The 18,667-nt window shown below is 41.3% G+C and overlaps 1 protein-coding gene across 1 annotated transcript in view; it reads right to left on the reverse strand.

Annotated features, from left to right (window-relative positions):
* The window catches only part of LOC116515589 (B-cell receptor CD22-like), a 23,005-nt gene extending 5,805 nt beyond the window's left edge, over nt 1-17,200 (reverse strand). Inside the window, exons 1-9 of the mRNA XM_032227711.1 lie at nt 17,108-17,200; nt 16,568-17,012; nt 15,002-15,295; nt 12,626-12,895; nt 11,193-11,450; nt 8,511-8,780; nt 6,001-6,270; nt 4,468-4,728; nt 909-1,008 (exon numbers count right to left, since the gene is read on the reverse strand). Of these exons, the coding sequence (XP_032083602.1) occupies nt 909-1,008; nt 4,468-4,728; nt 6,001-6,270; nt 8,511-8,780; nt 11,193-11,450; nt 12,626-12,895; nt 15,002-15,295; nt 16,568-17,012; nt 17,108-17,200 (2,261 nt within the window). The remainder of the gene's footprint in view (nt 1-908; nt 1,009-4,467; nt 4,729-6,000; nt 6,271-8,510; nt 8,781-11,192; nt 11,451-12,625; nt 12,896-15,001; nt 15,296-16,567; nt 17,013-17,107) is intronic.
* Nucleotides 17,201-18,667: the final 1,467 nt, after the last annotated feature.

Below are 18,667 nucleotides of genomic sequence, written 5' to 3' on the forward strand. Positions count from 1 at the left end.
GAACCAGTTCACAGGATGGATGCTGTGATGCCACTGGGAACATGCTCCTGTTCCTCTGAGATGGAACCTGGTCCTACCAGAAGTGAGGGTTGCTACTTCAAAACCACTGTGGTTCCTGCAGAACTGTCAACACCCAATGTAGACCATTGCACTCCAGTGTCGTGCTGAATACCGCTAGTAAGTTGCCTTTCTAAGGATTCACATTGGTTGAACAGAACATCTGGTTTGCCGAGTCTTATTTTGGCCTTTGATTCAATTTGATTTTAATCTCTCTGGCCTAAATTAGACTGCAATAAAGGTTTGGTTTGATTTTGATGGTACCTCCCTTCTCATCATATGGCTTTCTTTTGACGTGTCCCCCATCAGCCAATTATGGAGCAAAGAAAATATTACTAAGCAAAAGTCTGCCTTAGAAAAAGTGATTTTCCTCACTAACCTTCATATCTGCAGGGCACCCTACTCTATCAGTAGGATGGTCACCATCAGTGGTGGGATTCAGCCAGCTCGCACCTATTTGGGAGAACCGGTTGTTAACTTTCTAAGCAGTTCGGAGAACCGTTTGTTGGAAGAAATCTCCTTTTGTTTTTTCCCACTTTACAGGGCTAATCCTGTAAGGAAGGCAGGAAGGAAACATTCTGGTGTTGTTTCTAGCCTAATCTTTATCGCCCTGCTTATAGAAACTGCCTCTCTGCTTAACCCTTATTAAATTGTAACAACTAAGGCGAAGCGCCCATCGACGTGAGTGATGTTGAGTTGGCCATGCCCACACGATCACATGGCCACCGAGCCACACCTACCCATCTAGTCATTAAGGCAGAGAACCGGTTGTTAAATTATTTGAATCCCATCACTGGTCACCATCATAAGTATTGTTGATCATTGCCTGCAGGTCATTGACTCTCACTTACCATCTCTTCAAGCCATAAGCCAGCAACCCCAGTGAGATAATAAGGGCAAGAACTATGCCAAGGCTAATCAAGGTGAGTTTCATCATTGTGGCTCTGCTGTCTGCACAGTACAAATGAAAAATAACAAAGATTAGCAGGATCTCAATTTGATTTTGTGCCAGCTTGAGTCCATGACCTTATTTACCCATCAAACCTATGCCAATCAATGTCCCATCATATTTCTATTCATATAGCTTGCATGCTCAGAGGAACCCAGAAGCAGTAAACAATAGAACAACATTCAGCTTCTGCCATTTATTTGCTTTTATAACTTTGCAGAGACTCCGTTCTAACTAAGGATAATAGTAACAGAAAGGCTTAAAGCTTAAAGCTTATTTTCCCAATTCAACTAGACAAAAAATTAATGTGCATCTGAACTCCTCTTCATGTCTACATGTGAATGCACAAACACACACACACAAATGTGTATAATTGGGGAAAATGCATACACTGGGGGGAAGCTGCACAGGAAAAGTTGGATATATTTTGGAAAGTTGTGTGTGTGTGTGTGTGTGTGTGTGGATAGATAGATAGATAGATAGATAGATAGATAGATAGATAGATAGATAGATAGATAGATAGATAGATAGATACAGATACAGATACATAGATACATAGATACATAGATACATAGATACATAGATATACATAGATATACATATACATACATATACATACATATACATACACATATACATACACATACACATACACATACATGTGTGTGTGTGTGTTGTATTTGTGCTGATAAATAGTGCTGATGATTTGTGCTGATATTTGGGCATACCAGGGGTTGTGACACTAAATACATATATATAGATATATATATATATAGATATAGATCTATATGTAATAGATCGTACTATGGAAACTGGTTTACTGAAAATCCATATATTAGGGAATGTTAGTATAAATATGAGAGAGGGAGAGAGAGTGAAGGAGAGAAGTACAGCTTGCAAAATATGCAAATTAAATTGCTACGAGGTATCTGGTTTTTCATTCGGTTTTGTTTTTTATGTTTTCATTTTTGCTTTGTTTTTTAAGGAATCATCTATAACAGCGGTGTCAAACTCAAGGTCCGTGGGCCAGATCCAGCCTGCAGGGTGCTTAGATCTGGCCTGGCGGGGGGGGGGGGGCGCCCTGGAAACAGCAAAGGACTGGACAGCAAAAACAGAGCTCGAGAGCCCATTTTCGCTGGCAGAGTGCTCAGGCCACCATAGGTGCCCCAACACACAAGTGATGTTGAGTTGTCCACACCCACCATGGCCACACCCACCCCAGTCTTTCAAGGTCAAACACCACCCACATGTAGCCCTCAATGAAATCGAGTTTGACACCCCTAATCTATAGCTTTCTTATGAGCTTTGAGCCATGGTGGCACAGCGGTTAGCATGCAGTAGTGCAGGGTAATTCTGCTGACTACCAGCTGACAGCAGTTTGGTAGTTCGAGTCTCACCGGCTCAAGGTTGACTCAGGCTTCCATCCTTCCAGGGTTGGTAAAATGAGGACCCAGATTGTTGGGGCAATAAAACTGACTCTGTAAACCACTTAGAGAGGGTTGTAAAGCACTGTGAAGTAGTATATAAGTCTAAGTGCTAATACTATTTCTCTCTCCAAGCCAAGTATGAAAATATAAATCCCACTTTGAAAACGGACTAAATTTCATAGAGAATTCTTCAGTCATGAATTGCTCGTTGAAAAAAATTGTACTTTAGGATCAGCCAGCCTGATTTCTATTCTCATGAATCTTCATAATATTTGCAGAACACGAAGTCGCCTGGTTCTCGTTTGACTAGCTGTCTTTCCACTGCCAAGAATTTCTTAATCAAGAATGGTCACCTAGGAACTGTACACTGTTCCCTCTAAGGTGCGCGCGTGCGCGGCCGCGCACGTTGCAAGAAAATCCCGCGCAGCAGTTTTTATCTGCCGCGCAGAGATTTCTTAAGGAAACGTGTGGAAGTCCTTTGCAGGCGGCTGCAACTGAATCCGGCAGTGCTGTTGCCTGTTGGAGGAGGAGGAGGTAAACCAGCCTGCCACCACCACCCACCGCCAGCCCCGCTGCTCTTCCCGCCCCCTTCTCAGCCCCACAGTCCAGCGGTCGCAGCAGAAACTGCTCCGGGTTTCTGCTGCCGCTCCCCGCATTTTCTGGACAGGGTCTCACAGGAAGGAATCCCCTCTCCAAGGGATCCCCATCCAGAAAATGCGGGGAGCGGCAGCGGAGACCCGGGGCTGCTTCTGCTGCGACCGCTGGACTGTGGGGCTGGGAAGGGGGCGGGAAGAGCGGCGGGGCTGGCGGTGGCCAGCGGTGGCAGGCTGGTTCGCCTCCTCCTCCTCCAACAGCACTGCAGGATTTCCGCCCAACGCTGCGGGGGCGCCAGCAGGAGCTTCGGCGGCTTCACCTCAGCCGCAGCACTGGGCAGCAAATGTGCTGGTGCTGTTGGAGGTGGAGGAGGAGGAGGTGGCAGCAATAGCACCTGAGGACAGGACAAGAAGCAATGGAAACTTGTCAGGAGACTCAAGATGGAAATAAGGAGAAATCTGACAGTAAGAACAATTAAAATCAATGGAATCTTAATTCATTTGCTGCAGGTTTTCAAAAGACTGGACGGCCATTTGTCTCAGATGATATAAAGACTCCTGCCTTGGACAAGGGGCTGGACTAGAAGACCTCCAGTATCCCTTCTGATTCTATGATTTTAAAAACCACAAGCTTTTTACAGCTCGCTTGCAACTTTACCAAATTTAATTCAGCCATTTCCTTTTGTTATTAAATGGGTATTGCTAGTTCAATGCACATGCGCTCCACTTTTAAGATGCTGAAAAAATCCCCATGACCTGCAACAAAATTCATTCTTCCACTCTTATCTTGCCCTAACTTCTGATAGGTTCCTGAAATATAGATCTACAAAATTTAGTGAAAATATTTCTATCTATTTTAATACAGACTCGTAAAACAGATTGGGACAAATGAAATTAGTGCTCTGGGATAATAGCAGGTTTACTCTATTTGGATTTTCAGATAAAAGGTATCTTTTGTGCTAAGTTCTAACAATGTAGTTCTCTAATGTAACTATGAAACAGTCCAAATATATAATTCCCCTCAGGGAGGAATTCTGGGAGTTGAAGTCCACAAGTCTTAAAGCTGTCACGTTTGAAAACCCCTGGGGTTTTTTTCCCTAAAGGGTTAGGGGTGCAAGGATCTTGTAACAACAGCTTTAAGACTTGCGTGCTTCAAATGCCAGACTGTCTGAGCCAACATTTTGGTTGCTAAGCAGGAGCGTTGTTAAGTGATACTGATATTATATAACACTTTTAATTAAGCGGGTACCTTGAATAAACATAACTTTGAGTTTCAAATAATACTGATTTTGTTGTTGTCTTAGGTGACATATGTGAAAAAAATTCAGGTGCTCAGGCATGAAAATGTGCCGCTCAAACACTATACTTTTCCGCTCACACTGAAAAAAAATTAGAGGGAACATTGGAACTGTAACAATATTTTTTCAAGGGAAATACTCACAGGATACACTAATGGTGAGGAGCTGTGATTCCTTATTAGAGACAGAATTGAATGCTTTGCAAAGATATTCTCCTGACTGCTCAGGCTTAATTTTCCTGAGTACTAAGATTTTGGAATTCTCCATAAAGATTTCTTCTCCTTTCCAATACCACTTGTAAGTATCCACTAATGGGTAAGCATCATTATCACATTTCAAATAAACATCCATTCCTTCAGTAACAGATTTCTTGTCTAGAGTTACATGGACGTTACGAGGCCCGTCTGTCAGAAAAAGAAAGAGTCACTGAATTTAATCCAGCATTTGTATATTTGATTCTTCGAGTAATGTTTTTTTTTTTAAAAAAAATAATAATATAATCATTCCATCTTCATTTGAAGAGTATGTTGTCTGGATACAAATATCTTTGTTAAACAATAAATTACAGCATCCTTTGTTAAATTAATATTGATTTTGCAATATTTATCATAATAATACTCCACATATTAATTCTACAATATTAAGATAATAATATTCAACATACTAGTCATAATATTTACTTAACTCTTTTAACTTATCTTCTTCATTTTGTTTCCCCATTTCCAACTTCCATTTTTATTATTTAACCATTGGTAAAATAGACCCCATACCATATAGCATTCAATTTGTTTTCTCTCCTTAATTGCCATTGTTAATCTATTCATTTCTGCACATTCTAATATTTTCTTAATCACATTCTCAGCATCTGTGGCAAGGCAAAAGGATTTAGAAGGACTCAAGGAGAGACATAGGTGGAGAAATAGGCTTCTATATTCATTATTTCTCAACCTTGGTAACTTTCTGATATTTCCACTTCTAGAATTATTAGCAGTGGTCATGTTGGTTGTAAAATTCTGGGAGTTGAAGTCCACCCATCTCGAAGTTATCAAGATTGCAAAACATGGTTTTGTCAAGTCCGTGGTCTTTGCCCCTATGGCAATCGCCTAAAAGCATCTGAGGACCTTAGAGAGGAAGATAGTCACCTTTCACTGTTGTTTAGAACCTCAATCTATGACTGACAAGGGAGTAATCAAACAACAAATACAACAGATCCTCCAGTACTCCCTTGAATATGTCTTGCCCATTTTTAAAATCACTTATCGGGTCAAGATGGCATCCGACAACAGTATAATTCCACTAGATTCCACTCAAATCATATCCAATATGGCAAGACTATCCCAGGTTCTGTGAAGTACAGCTTTCATTTTTTTCAAAGGAGAAAGAAGAGTTCTAGGACCACTATGGTAGGTTGTCCATTTTGTCGTTGTTGTTGACTCCTGCTAAATGTCTGGACAAGTCCTGCAGTTTTTTTAACAAAATTTCAAAAGTAGTTTCCCTTTGACTCCTGGGATTCCTGGGTCTGAAAAATAGGGATTGGCCCAAGGTCACCCAGATGGCTTTGTGCCTAAAGATGTAACCAAGAATCAAGCTTGAGTCCACAATGACTTCACCTAGGAGAGAAAGCCCATTGAGCACACAACAAGAATGTCATGACTATACACTGAATCTGTACTCACAATTCACTTCCAGCCTAATAGATGGAGACACCGCATTTGTTATGATGTTTTTTGAAACACAATGGTATCTGCCAGAATCCATTGACTGGGCATTCTGGATGAATAGAACACTTTCTGTAGAGTTCAGAGGCAGACGTTCTCCATCTTTATACCAGGTGTAGCTGAGTGTCTTGGGGTTGGCCTTTCCCACACTACAAGTCAGGCGAACAGGATCACCTTCGAGGACCAATCCCGAAGGTTCTCGGTTGAGCTTGAGGTCTTTGGGGCCATCTGTAGGATGAAAGGAGAAATACAAGCAGACAGAGTGACATCCTGTTCCTCTTGAACATCTGCCCAGAGTGACCAGCATCGGAGGCACACATTAGCTACACTGAACAACTCAACTAATCGCACCCACTTTCCTTTTAGAACCCAAAGCTATATACTCTTTAATTAAATCATTCCCAGCTTTTGATGTACCCCCCCCCCAACCACTCTAAAGCATTTTTTTTACTCAGTTGGTTTGCTTGTACAAACCATAGATGCAGGGGTGGGATTCAAAAATTTCAGCAACAGTTTCTCTGCCCAGTTGCTGGGTGGGTGTGGCCATGGTGGCGCAGTGGTTAGGGTGCAGTACTGCAGGCCACTTCAGCTGGCTGTTATCTGCAGTTCAGCGGTTCAAATCTCACCGGCTCAAGGTTGACTCAGCCTTCCACCCTTCCGAGGTGGGTGAAATGAGGACCCAGGACTGTGTGGGCAATATGCTGACTCTGTAAACCGCTTAGAGAGGACTGAAAGCCCTATGAAGTGATATATAAGTCTAACTGCTATTGCTATTGCTATTGCTATGGTGGACGCGGCCTAATCGGCCTCCTGCACCACCATAGCAAGAGGGGTGTTTTTGCCCTCCCAGGGCTTCGGGGGCTCTCTGGAGGCCGGAAACGGGCTCATTCCAGCTCCAGAGGCTTTCCTCGAGCTTCCCGGAGGATGAAAACAGCCTCCCCAGGCTTCTGGAGCCTGGAAAGGGGCCCATTTCTGGCCTTTCAGAGTCTCCGGGAGGTCCATTTTTCACCCTTCCTGAGCATCCATGCAGGCCCTACATTTACCTGGCATCCAAAATGGGCTGCGTGGAGACTCCTGGGAGGGGAGGGATGGGCGGGGCCAGCCAGGAGTGGGATTTGGGGATTTGCCAAACCATGCAGAATTTCCGCCAGAGGATCGGCTGAACCCGGGTGAATCCAGAGCAGCCTAGGCCTGCATAGGCAGCAATGCCCCACAATGATTTGATTATGCTCAGAGCTTTGTCAATATGAGGTTGTGGCTGAAATATTGAACTAGGAGTAGGAGATGCAGGTTCAAGTATGCCTTCAGCTACAGATGCTAATTGAGTGACTTTGGGCAATCACTCTCCCGGGGCTTTTACTGTGGGGAACAATAGAGATGAGAGTACACCTGGGGCTCCTGAAAGTAAGGCAGGTTTATAATTCTATCGAAGAATAGAACAGAATCAAATCAAATAGAATCAAATAGAATCAAATAGAATCAAATAGAATCAAATAGAATCAAATAGAATCAAATAGAATCAAATAGAATCAAATAGAATCAAATAGAATGGAATGGAACAGAACAGAACGGAACAGAACGGAACAGAACGGAACAGAATGGAACAGAACGGAACAGAATGGAACAGAACGGAACAGAACAGAATAGAACGGAATAGAATGGAATAGAACAATAGAATGGAATGGAATTGGAATAGAATAGAATAGAATAGAATAGAATAGAATAGAATACTTTATTGACCAAGCGTGATTGGACAAACAAGAAAATTGTCTCTGGTGCATAAGCTCTCAGTGAACATACAAGCAAGAAGTGATAAATCATGATCATTGTCATTATAAAAATACGTTCATCATAAATCATGAGATACACTACTTAGTGGTAGTCATAGGATACTACATAAGCAATCAACATAAATCATACTAGTGTCCATACTAGGACACTAAATAAAACAATATAATCATAAGATACAAGCAACAAAGGTTATAGTCATAAGAAGATAAGGAGATAGGTAATAGGAAAGATGAGAAGAAGAATGAATCAATAAAATAAAGCTAGGGTGCCCCTAGCAGGGTTTTCTGTTGTATTTCCATGAGAGCCCCTTCCAAAGTTACAGCTGAAATCCTCATTCTAACACACCAAAAAGAGGAAAAGTTTTGAGGATATGAATATATTCATTTTAACGTTGAAATTTCAATTCAGTCAAAAGTTAATTAATTAATCTATTCATACCCTTTTTTTTTTAGAGTTGGTGTGCTACCCAACAATATGGTGCAGCTCTGAACTCAAACAAAATGGTGCTAAAATTGAAAGATTTATAACTTGAGTTTCCTAAAATAACTCGTTCCGCGTTCAATCCCTTATACTTGCTCTATCCAACACTTGAATGTGCCAATGCTCTTGTGGGTCTCCCTGGGAACAATGTAGCTGCTTAAAGGCTTCCAGCTCATCATATAATTATTCTTACTTACAGAGGACATCCAAAAGGATGCTTGGGGAGGAAGTGCAGCCAAGATAATTACATGCTTCACAACTGTAAAACGCGGAGAGTTCAGGTAGTGCGAAAAATGTAGATGCCGAGTAGCGACGGTCACTTGTTGGTATGAAGCTGGTTGACCTAAAAAATTTGTAATTATTGATGCTGGGGTAGCTACTGCCCACAGTACAGTTCAAAATGACTTTGTCTCCTTCCTTGATGGGCAAATGATTTAAAGGAAAAAGTTGGACATTCTTGGGGCGATCTGCAAAACAAAATCGATAGGGTGTTGTTGTTGTTGTTGTTGTTGTTGTTTTTATGGTTGTCCAGCCTTGTTTTTTTATTAAAGACTTTTAATAGATTTTACAAATGTTTCCCCTTCCCCTTCCCTTCCCTACCCCCACCCCAACCCTACCCCCCACCTCCAACCCTCCCTTCCCCCCCACCTCCCAGAGCAAAATACAGGGTATAAACATTTAACAATCATACACTAAGATAAGCTAACTAACTATAGCATCCTATCTCCTCTTGTACTTTAACTCCCCTTTTATTAAGCTAACTTTAGATAAATTGTAACATTCCTTGTTCATTCATTCATAAACCTAGTTGAAATTTCTTAGTTCGATATTTATTTTGAATGTGGTCAATCCATCTTCTCCATTCCAGCTTGTATTTCTCATCTGAATGGTCCTTCAAATATGCTGAGATTTTGGCCATCTCTGCTAAATTTACTACTTTTAACATCCATTCTTGAATAGTAGGCAATTCTTCCTTCTTCCAATACTGCACCACCAACAATCTTGCTGCCGTTGTTAAGTTCAGAATCAAATTAGTCTCTATAACTGTCTGTAAATATACCTAGCAAGAACAGCTGGGGAGAGGGTGTTTTTTTAATGCAGTAAATAAGCTATAGCAGTGATGGCTGACCATTTTGTTGTCACGTGCCGAAAGTGCGGGCCTACCCACACACCTAATGCTATGCACGCGTTCCCCCGTGTGCCCCAGACCCCCTGCACATGCGTGCGTGACCCACCCCCCACCCCCATGCATATGCGTGTGAACGGGCCATTTCGGGCCTAGCAGGCCTCCCAGCAGACCCCTGGGACCAAAAATGGGGTGCAAGGGGGCATGCTCCCCCCCACGCTGCCCTCCACCTCCCACATGTGTCTCCCACATGTGCCCCATGCATGCGCAGCAGAGACCCAAAAAGCAGCTGATCAGCGGGAGGTATGCGCACATGCACGGAGGAGCTGAGCTGGGGCGATGGCTCTTGTGCCCACAGAGAGGGCTCCGCGTGCCACCTGTGGCGTCACCATCACAGAACTGTAGATTTCTCCAGCTTTTGATAAAGGTTCTTTGCAGAGTTCTCTGAGGCAGGGGTCTCTTTAAGACTTGTGGACTTCAACTCCCAGAGTTCCTTAGCCAGCTTGAGGGACGCTGGGAGTTGAAGTCCACAAGTCTAAAGTTGCCAAGTTTGGCGACCCCCTGCTCTGAAGCCTCTCTGCAAAGTGGTACCCCACTTTGAATTAGCCAAGGCACTGATACACGAGACAGGTTGGCGGTAGAAATCCAGCAACCCCTCTTTAGATCTTTGTTGGGGTGGTGCCGTGTGCAACATGCTACAGCCCACAAAATATTGAAGTGCTGCGAATTGGGAGAAAATGTCAGTAAATTAAAAAAAAAAAAAAGCATATAAGCCGCAGTTCCAGAGGGAGATTTTGTAAGATGGCCAGGTGATAATTAGAACTACTTCAGAACGTTATCGTTTGTTGTCACTGTTAGGTAGGGAAGACAAATTTTATCATTTGAGGGACCTGTGAGCTTCACCTCCAGGACTTTAGTATTGAAGAAAGAGTTCCATACCTTGGATACTTTTAGAATGCAAAATTTGCCACCAATTCAACTGCAATGGAATCTGGAAATCTGTATTTTACCCTTCCTTATAATGGCCTCCAGAAGACATTATATGGATCTCAGTTCTGCATTTCTGAATTGTGCCTTATTGGAGGAGAGGAAATATAGGACTGGGGTTGCACAGCGCTTAGTCGCCAAGTGGTTCTTTGGAGCGTGAATGGAGCAACTTTCCACGGTGGTTTAAAGCAACTGTGTCTTTTTCTCAACATCCCCACCAACACTGGGGAGCAGATCAGTGGTGAGATTCAAAAATTTTTACTACCAGTTCTTTGGGCATGCATTGGTGGGTGTGGCATAACTTGGTGAGCATGGCTTGATGGGCATGACAGGGGAAGAATACTGCAAAATCCCCATTCCCTCCCAATCAGCTGGGACTCGGGAGGCAGGGAATAGATGGGGGCGGGGTCAATCAGAGGCGATATTTACTGGTTCTCCAAACTACTCAAAATTTACGTTATTGGTTCTCCAGAACTGGTCAGAATCTGCTGAACACAATCTCTGGAGCAGAGCAGACAATGGAAAAGATCTCCTGCTAATCTATAAGTAATATGCAGCCATGCCAGTGGTGGGATTCAGCCAGTTCCCACCACTCCGGGAGAACCGGTTGTTAACCTTCTGAGCAGTTTAGTGAACTGGTTGTTGGAAGAAATCATTAGGGCAGAGAACCGGTTGTTAAATTATTTGAATCCCACCACTGAGCCATGAGGATTAAACAGCCTTCTGGGTTTTTTTTTGTACAACTTCCAGTGCTGTTTCTACTTACAATTAACATTCAGTGTGACAGAGCGATTTGAATGGCCAATCTTGTTGCGGGCCACACAACGATAGGTATCAGAATTGCTGGGTTGAATTCCCTCAAATCGCAGTTCCTCTCCAGCCATGATAACACCAGATGTGCTGCTTTTATACCATTCATAACTGCTGATGGGAGGGTTGCCAATGGCTGAACATTTCAAAACCACTTCAGCATTTTCTTGGATGGGTAGTCGCGGCATTACATTAATGCTGACTTTTGGCAGATCTGGGGAATTGAAAACAAAATGGGTTTCAGGTTTTTTGTAAGGCAGATGTTTGGCAATTTCTTTCTCCTGAAGGGGCAAGGGAATAAATCAACTTGATGTGGACACGAAGATGATGACAAAGCTGAGTATTGTAACCGATCTTGCAATTTTTGTTGTGTTATTCTCTCTCCCCCCTCTCTCTCTTTCTCTCTCTCTCTCTTTCTTTCTCTCTCCCTCCTTCTCTCCCTTCCTCCGTCCCTCTGATTTTTTATGATCTTTTTCGAGGTGGTCATTAAACAAACACCATGGTTGCTGAGAAAAATCCTTGTTTAGTATCAGTATTTTTTTGCCAAAAACAGGAAAGTTGGTTTCTGGAAAAAATAAGAATAGCACTTAAACTTATATATCACTTCACAATGCTTCACAGCCCTCTCAAAGCTGCTTGCAAAGTCAGCCTATTGCCCCCAGTAATCTGGGTCCTCATTTTACCGACCTCAGAAGGATGGAAGGCTAAATCAAGTTTGAGCTGGTGAGAATCAAACTGCTGGCTGTGAGCACTGAAAAATTGGGTTTGGTTTATTTACAGATGGACTTATCTACAAGTATATATGGTAAAACGTTTTTTAAAGTACCCATATATTCTGTATCTACTTACATTCAAGCCCATTGGTGGATAAGCTGACCCTCTCATTTTTAACCAAAGTACCATGAAAAATAGATAATGGATGGGCTGGATTGGCCATAGATGAACCAGGTGGCGCAGTGGTTAGAGTGGAGTACTGCACCCACTTCAGCTGACTGCTAAGCTGCAGTTTGGCGGTTCAAATCTCACCGGCTCAAGGTTGACTCAGTCTTCCATCCTTCCGAGGTGGGTAAAATGAGGACACAGATTGTTGTTGGGGGCAATATGCTGACTCTGTAAACCGCTTAGAGAGAGTTGAAAACCCTATGAAGCAGTATATAAGTCTAACTGCTATTGCTATTGCTACTTGTGAAAATTAAAACATACAAAAACATTTCTAGGGTTAGTTTGCTGCCTCTGTAGCTGATAGATTTTTCATGGTATTTAGGTTGGCTTATTGGCAGATGAGTGTAGACTTTCCCTTTAGAAGATGAAAATATCTCCGAAAGAACTGGACAGTGAAGAGACCTTAAGAGAGAATTGGTGCTCAGCAGCACCAATTAATCAACTCACACTGGACGTCGATGTCCAGATCTTCAGAACTGATTTTTTCAATGCCGTTATCAACTTGACACCTGTATTTGCCAGAATCTGTGTCTTTTAAACTATGAAATTCTCTTCTGGCATCCCATTGCGCACTACTCCAACTTTTACCATTCTTAAACCACAGAAAAGAGCGCACAGGAGGATTACTGCTGCCAACTATACATTCCAGAGTGAGTTTGTTTCCCTCTCTGAGTGTGCCTTCATGGTCAGCATTCAGTTTAACTCCTTTGGGACCATCTAAAAGCAAACAAGATTCAGAATTAAAATAAAACAAAACAAAAATGCTTGAGAAAAATGACTGACACAATTAAGATCCAATGTTCTAGGATTCAAATTACAGTGCTCAGAATTATAGTTACCTCATAGAGACAATGTTTATTTATTAATTTATTTATTAATTAGACATATACCGCTTCATAGGGCTTTCAGCCCTCTCTAAGCGGTTTACAATTTTTTTTTTAGCAAAGTGAGTCAGCAACTATGAGTTTCAATCTCATAGAGATTCCCAGAGTCAAGGATGAGTCGGCATTAAAGAATGTTTAAAAACAATACTTTTTGACTCAGCAGAAAATGTCTAACCTTGTTCCCCTTCCCCTTTTAGTCTGTGGAATTTTTTTTTTAGCCTTGTCCCTAATTTGGAATATTGTCTCTCACAGAAGAATGAACTTATTATATGAAGCATCAAAATATCGAGCCATGCAGTTTAAGCTTCTTGACAGCCATTTGGTGTAAACAACATACTTAATGTAAAGATATAGGTAAAGGTTCCCCTCGCACACATGTCCTAGTCATTCCCGACTCTAGGGGGCGCTGCTCATCTCCGTTTCAAAGCCGAAGAGCCAGCGCTGTCCGAAGACATCACCATGGTCATGTGGCCAGCATGACTAAACGCCGAAGATGCACAGAACACTGTTACCTTCCCACCAAAGGTAGTTCCTAGTTTTTACTTGCATTTTTACGTGCTTTCGAACTGCTACGTTGGCAGAAGCTGGGACAAGTAACGAGAGCTCCTCCCTTAAACGACACTAGGGATTCGAACCCCCGAACTGCCAAACTTTCTGATTGATAAGCCCAGCATCTTAGACATTGAGCCATCGCGTCCCTTACTTAATTTAGATATTGTATTAAGCCAGTGTTTCTGGATTCACACAAGCAAGCTAGACCTAAACATACATTTTATCACCAGAGCACGTCTCTCTCCTGCCAAATCTATAATTAACTGAGATTATAACCAAACAAACTAGCTTGTTTGTTTTCTGAATGCAGTTCCTAGATCAGGGCTGTCAAACTCGCAGACCAGGGCTGGATGCATCACGCATTGGCCACACCCGGTTTAGTGAAGGGGGGAAGTCACGATATGTCAAGTGATGCTACTGTAATGTCACGAGTTTGACATCCCTGTCCTTGATTGTTACATAATTGGTTGTGATGTGTGTGTACATAGCCATTGTATGAAATAGAATATAGAATAACAGAGTTGGAAGGGACCTTGGAGGTCTTCTAGTCCAACCCCCTGCCTAGGCAGGAAACTCTACAACACTTCAGACAAATGGTTATCCAATCTCTTCTTTAAAACTTCCAGTGTTGGAGCATTCACAACTTCGGGAGTCAAGTTGTTCCACTCATTAATTGTTCTAGCTGTCAGTAAATTTTTCCTTAGTTCTAAGTTGCTTCTCTCCTTGATTAGTTTCCACCCATTGCTTCTTGTCCTACCCTTAGGTGCTTTGGAGAATAGCTGGATTCCCTCTTCTTTGTGGCAGCCCTTGAGATATTGGAACATTGCTATCATGTCTCCCTATTCCTTCTTTTCATTAAACTAGACAAACCCAATTCCAGCAACTATTCTTCATAGATTTTAGCCTCCAATCTCCTAATCATCTTTGTTGCTCTTCTCTGCACGCTTTCTACGGTCTCCACATCTTTTTTTTTACATCTTGGTGACCAAAACTGAATGTAGTATTCCAAGTGTGGCCTCACCAAGGCCTTATAAAGTGGTCTTAACACTTCACTATAATCTATAACCCTTTCCCTGAAATATCTAGAAAACAGAGACCTAAACTTTTGAAGGTCATGATTACGAAAGCTCTTCATTTTACACATGGAGATTCTTCTGTGTACCAAACAACTTGAATTGCCCACCCTTCATTATTCATATTAGACAAAGCATTCTTTCCATTTGTCACCATTGCCATAGATGTACTTAGGGGGGGTTGTCCACATAAGATGCCCTTAAAAATAGACAAAGCTTTGATCAACCCATTGTGTCCACCATCTTGCCAATTTGCCCATATCCTAGGTATATCCTTGACCCCTTCATCAGCTTTTATCCCATAATACACTCACATTTCACCATCAGATTTGCAAACTTTTTCCTTATTTCTGTCCCTTTGTAGGTTTTTAGCAAGCATGTCAATTGTTTCTTATGGTCCTTCCACGTGGCCTTGAAAGGCTGTTCAGCCTTTACTCTCTCTGTTTCAGTGGTCATTTGTTGGGAGAACTCGTGATGATCTTCTAGTCCTTCGATAGACAATTTTATGGGCTCAGCAAAGCAATGATAAGGTATTGAACATGCCACTGTATACTTGCTGCCTTCTTCCATTTGTGGGGACCACGTATATATCAGTTGTAAAGGGGTTTCTGCAATCAGATAATTGAAGGAAGAAAATATTTTACACAGATGTTGAATGGCTTTTTAATGAAAGTAATTTCATTGAATGAAAATTTATTCATTTAGGAATCTATCACGTTCAAACCAGTGTTTTATCATATACTCAGACTTAACTCTTGAGTGAAGAAAGAAAAGCCCCCCAAAAAAGCCTTTTACATGTAACACATATTTAATTTACCCCCTCTCCCACTACCATATTAAAAAATATATTTCAGAAGCAAAGGGATTTTGGATTCTGCATCCAAAATATTTGGAAGGGAAGGACACGGTGGTAGTAAGGCTGGAGTTTTTCTTTTTCATTTTTTTCCCTTAAAAATATTTTTTATTTCCATTTTCATAATATACACTCACATGTATACCACGCGTAGCCCGTATCATATAGTATTAAATAATAATTACATCAGTTCCTCTTGTCAACAATGCCCAGAAAAATAAAAACCCATTATAGCTCTTCTGCTCTCCATACACCTCTTTCTTCTACCACCCTCCAACTTTCTATCTTCCCTCCATCATCCTTTCCTACTCTACTTCCCCTTCCTTTCTACTGCTCCTCTCTCTACAATCCACTCCTCCTTATCCTCCTCATCTTCCCCCCTTACCCTCTCTCCTATCCTTCTCTTCCTATCTTTCTTCTCCCTTCTGTTTCCCACTCCTCCTCTCATTGGTGTATTTCCGCTACATGTCAATATGCTTAACATATCCTAGTTTTAAAGAAAATAATAATAATAATAATAATAATAATAATAATAATGAAAATATAAGAGAAAACAGTATACATGTGGAGTCAAATTACATTAAAATCTAACATGTCTCGTCAACCCTGATATATATCCCTCCCCCCCCACCCTCCCCCCAACCCCCCACAACCGGTTGGGCACTCTTGATTGGAAAGATGGAAAGACAAGAAACCAAATATATTTTAACTATACTTCAGTTGAGCAGTCACAAGTAAAGAGCAAGATACATTTCTGGATAATCTTTCATCCCCATTTGAGAAAATATGACCAAGCTATTGAATGCATCCTTCTGCTGAATTAGGAAAACAGAGTATTTTAAGTACCATGGATGGAAAGCACTATTTTCTTGAAAGTTATGTCCTAATTAATAGCCTGGAATCATTTGTAGACTGGAAGTTGCAAGTTCAAAGCTTGTTTGTGATGTTTTGAAAAGGAACTTTTGAACTAACAGAGATAAGAAGAGAGATAGAAGAGAGACAGAGGAAGAGGAAGAGAAAAACTTACCATGAACTCTAATATTAACTTTAGATAACCATTTCTTTTGCTCAGGCAAGCTTCCAGATTTCCAAAAAAGTCTGATCCCATAAATGCCTGTATCATTTTGGTGGAGCTGGGAAATTTTCAAACTGCAGTTTTTGCGTCCTAAATCACCCACAAATGTCACTCGATTATGAAACTCCGAACTGACTTCAGTTATTGTCTGGTTGTTATTATATAAGAGCTTTCCACTGTAATCTCCTATGTTGTTATCATATGAAGGGTTAAAATACCAAGCAAAGGACACCTGGTTGATAGATCGACTTTCATACTCCTCTTCGATTTTGCATGAAATGATCACACAAGATCCCTCCCAAGCACTTAGGGTTTTGGGTGTCACAGATAATGGATCACCTAGAGAACCTGAAAAGAGAATTAAATAATGATATTTGGTTAAGTTCCATCTCCTTACCTCTCAAAACAAAATGCGCTGAGAGAGCCACAAGTCAGTAGTGTTTTCTTATTTCCACGGTGAAAAGCCTCCATCCCATCTCAGATTTTACTCACGGTTTGGAAGAGGATAAAAAGTGAAACTATCACAAAGAAATGCAATGATCGAGCCGTAGCTTGCTTCCTCCAAGGAGGTCTTTCCATTTCCATCCTTGTCAGTGCTCCTTCATCACAAAGTTGAAAAGAGTTTCCAAGAAGCTGTTGATAAGCTCAGAGGGAGTTGCATGATAAAGAAAAAAAAATGCAAGAGTCCCAAAGCACACCAATTTAGAACAATCAAAAATGGAATAGAACAGAACAGAACATGGGATGGGATGGGATGAGATGGGATGGGATGGGATGGGGTGGAATAGAATAGAATAGAATAGAATAGAATGTAGATTAGGGTAGGGATAGAATAGAAAAGAAAAGAATAGAAAAGAATAAAATAGAGGGTAGGGTAGGGTAGGGTAGGGTAGGGTAGGAATGGAATAGAATAGAATAGAATAGAATAGAATAGAATAGAATAGAATAGAATAGAATGAGGGTAGATTAGGGTAGGGATAGAATAGAAAAGAAAAGAATAGAAAAGAATAGAGTAGAGGATAGGGATGGAATAGAATAGAATAGAATAGAATTAGGATAGGATAGGATAGGATAGGATAGGATAGGATAGGATAGGATAGGATAGGATAGGATAGGATAGGATAGGATAGGATAGGATCCAAGTGTGATTGGGCACACAAGGAATTTGTCTCCAGTGCATAAGCTCTCAGTGTACACACAAACAACAAAGTGATACATCATGTCATAAGATACAATCTTAAATCATAAAATACAACAACAATTGATGAATCATACTATACCAATAGGAGAAGACAGTAGGAAAAATGGGAGGCATGAAAGACGAGAAGATGACAAGGATAATCGCAATACAGCCTACCCTACAAGATGGGTAAAATACCTTTGAGCAGAAGACAGTGCTGCTTGAAAGAAATATCAGAATCTCTCCCCTCTCATTCCCTACCTAAAACTAAAACTGTTCTGGCTTTCTTGGATTCCCTGTTGATGGAAACCTATCTTCCATTATACAACAGGAGATCAGGCTACTTTTAAAAAACTGAATGTCTTCTTACCACCAGCTTCCAGTACCAGCAGTCTACAGCAACTATCACATTCTTCCTACAGGTACAGTAGATTTCTGTGTAGATCTTACTTAACTACTGCTGTGTGCCATGACCATTCAAGGTTAGTACTTTGCAACCAATCCTCACATGCATAACCATTGCAGTATCCCTCAGTCATGTGGTCACAAATGGCACACTGTATTTTTCAACAAGGCCACATTTACAACTGTGTTATTTAATGACCAGCCTGCCAGTCTCAATTGTGGTCACCCAGTGAAACTCCCCATACGTAAGCTTTAAAGCAAGGAGGCAACAAACTCTAGAATTTGACTACGCAAAATCTGTCAACGATTTGAATTGTTATGTTATTGGTCAGGTCTATTTGATTCTCTATGATCTGTTCAGTTTGAAAATTTGATTCTTATAATTGTACAAATATGACTTTTTATTAGCTAAATAGTCATAGGCTTATTGTATTGATTTGTCATATAACAAATGATTATTTGGGGTT

The sequence above is a fragment of the Thamnophis elegans genome, chromosome 12 (assembly GCF_009769535.1).
Source record: "Thamnophis elegans isolate rThaEle1 chromosome 12, rThaEle1.pri, whole genome shotgun sequence".
Taxonomy (NCBI): domain Eukaryota; kingdom Metazoa; phylum Chordata; class Lepidosauria; order Squamata; family Colubridae; genus Thamnophis; species Thamnophis elegans.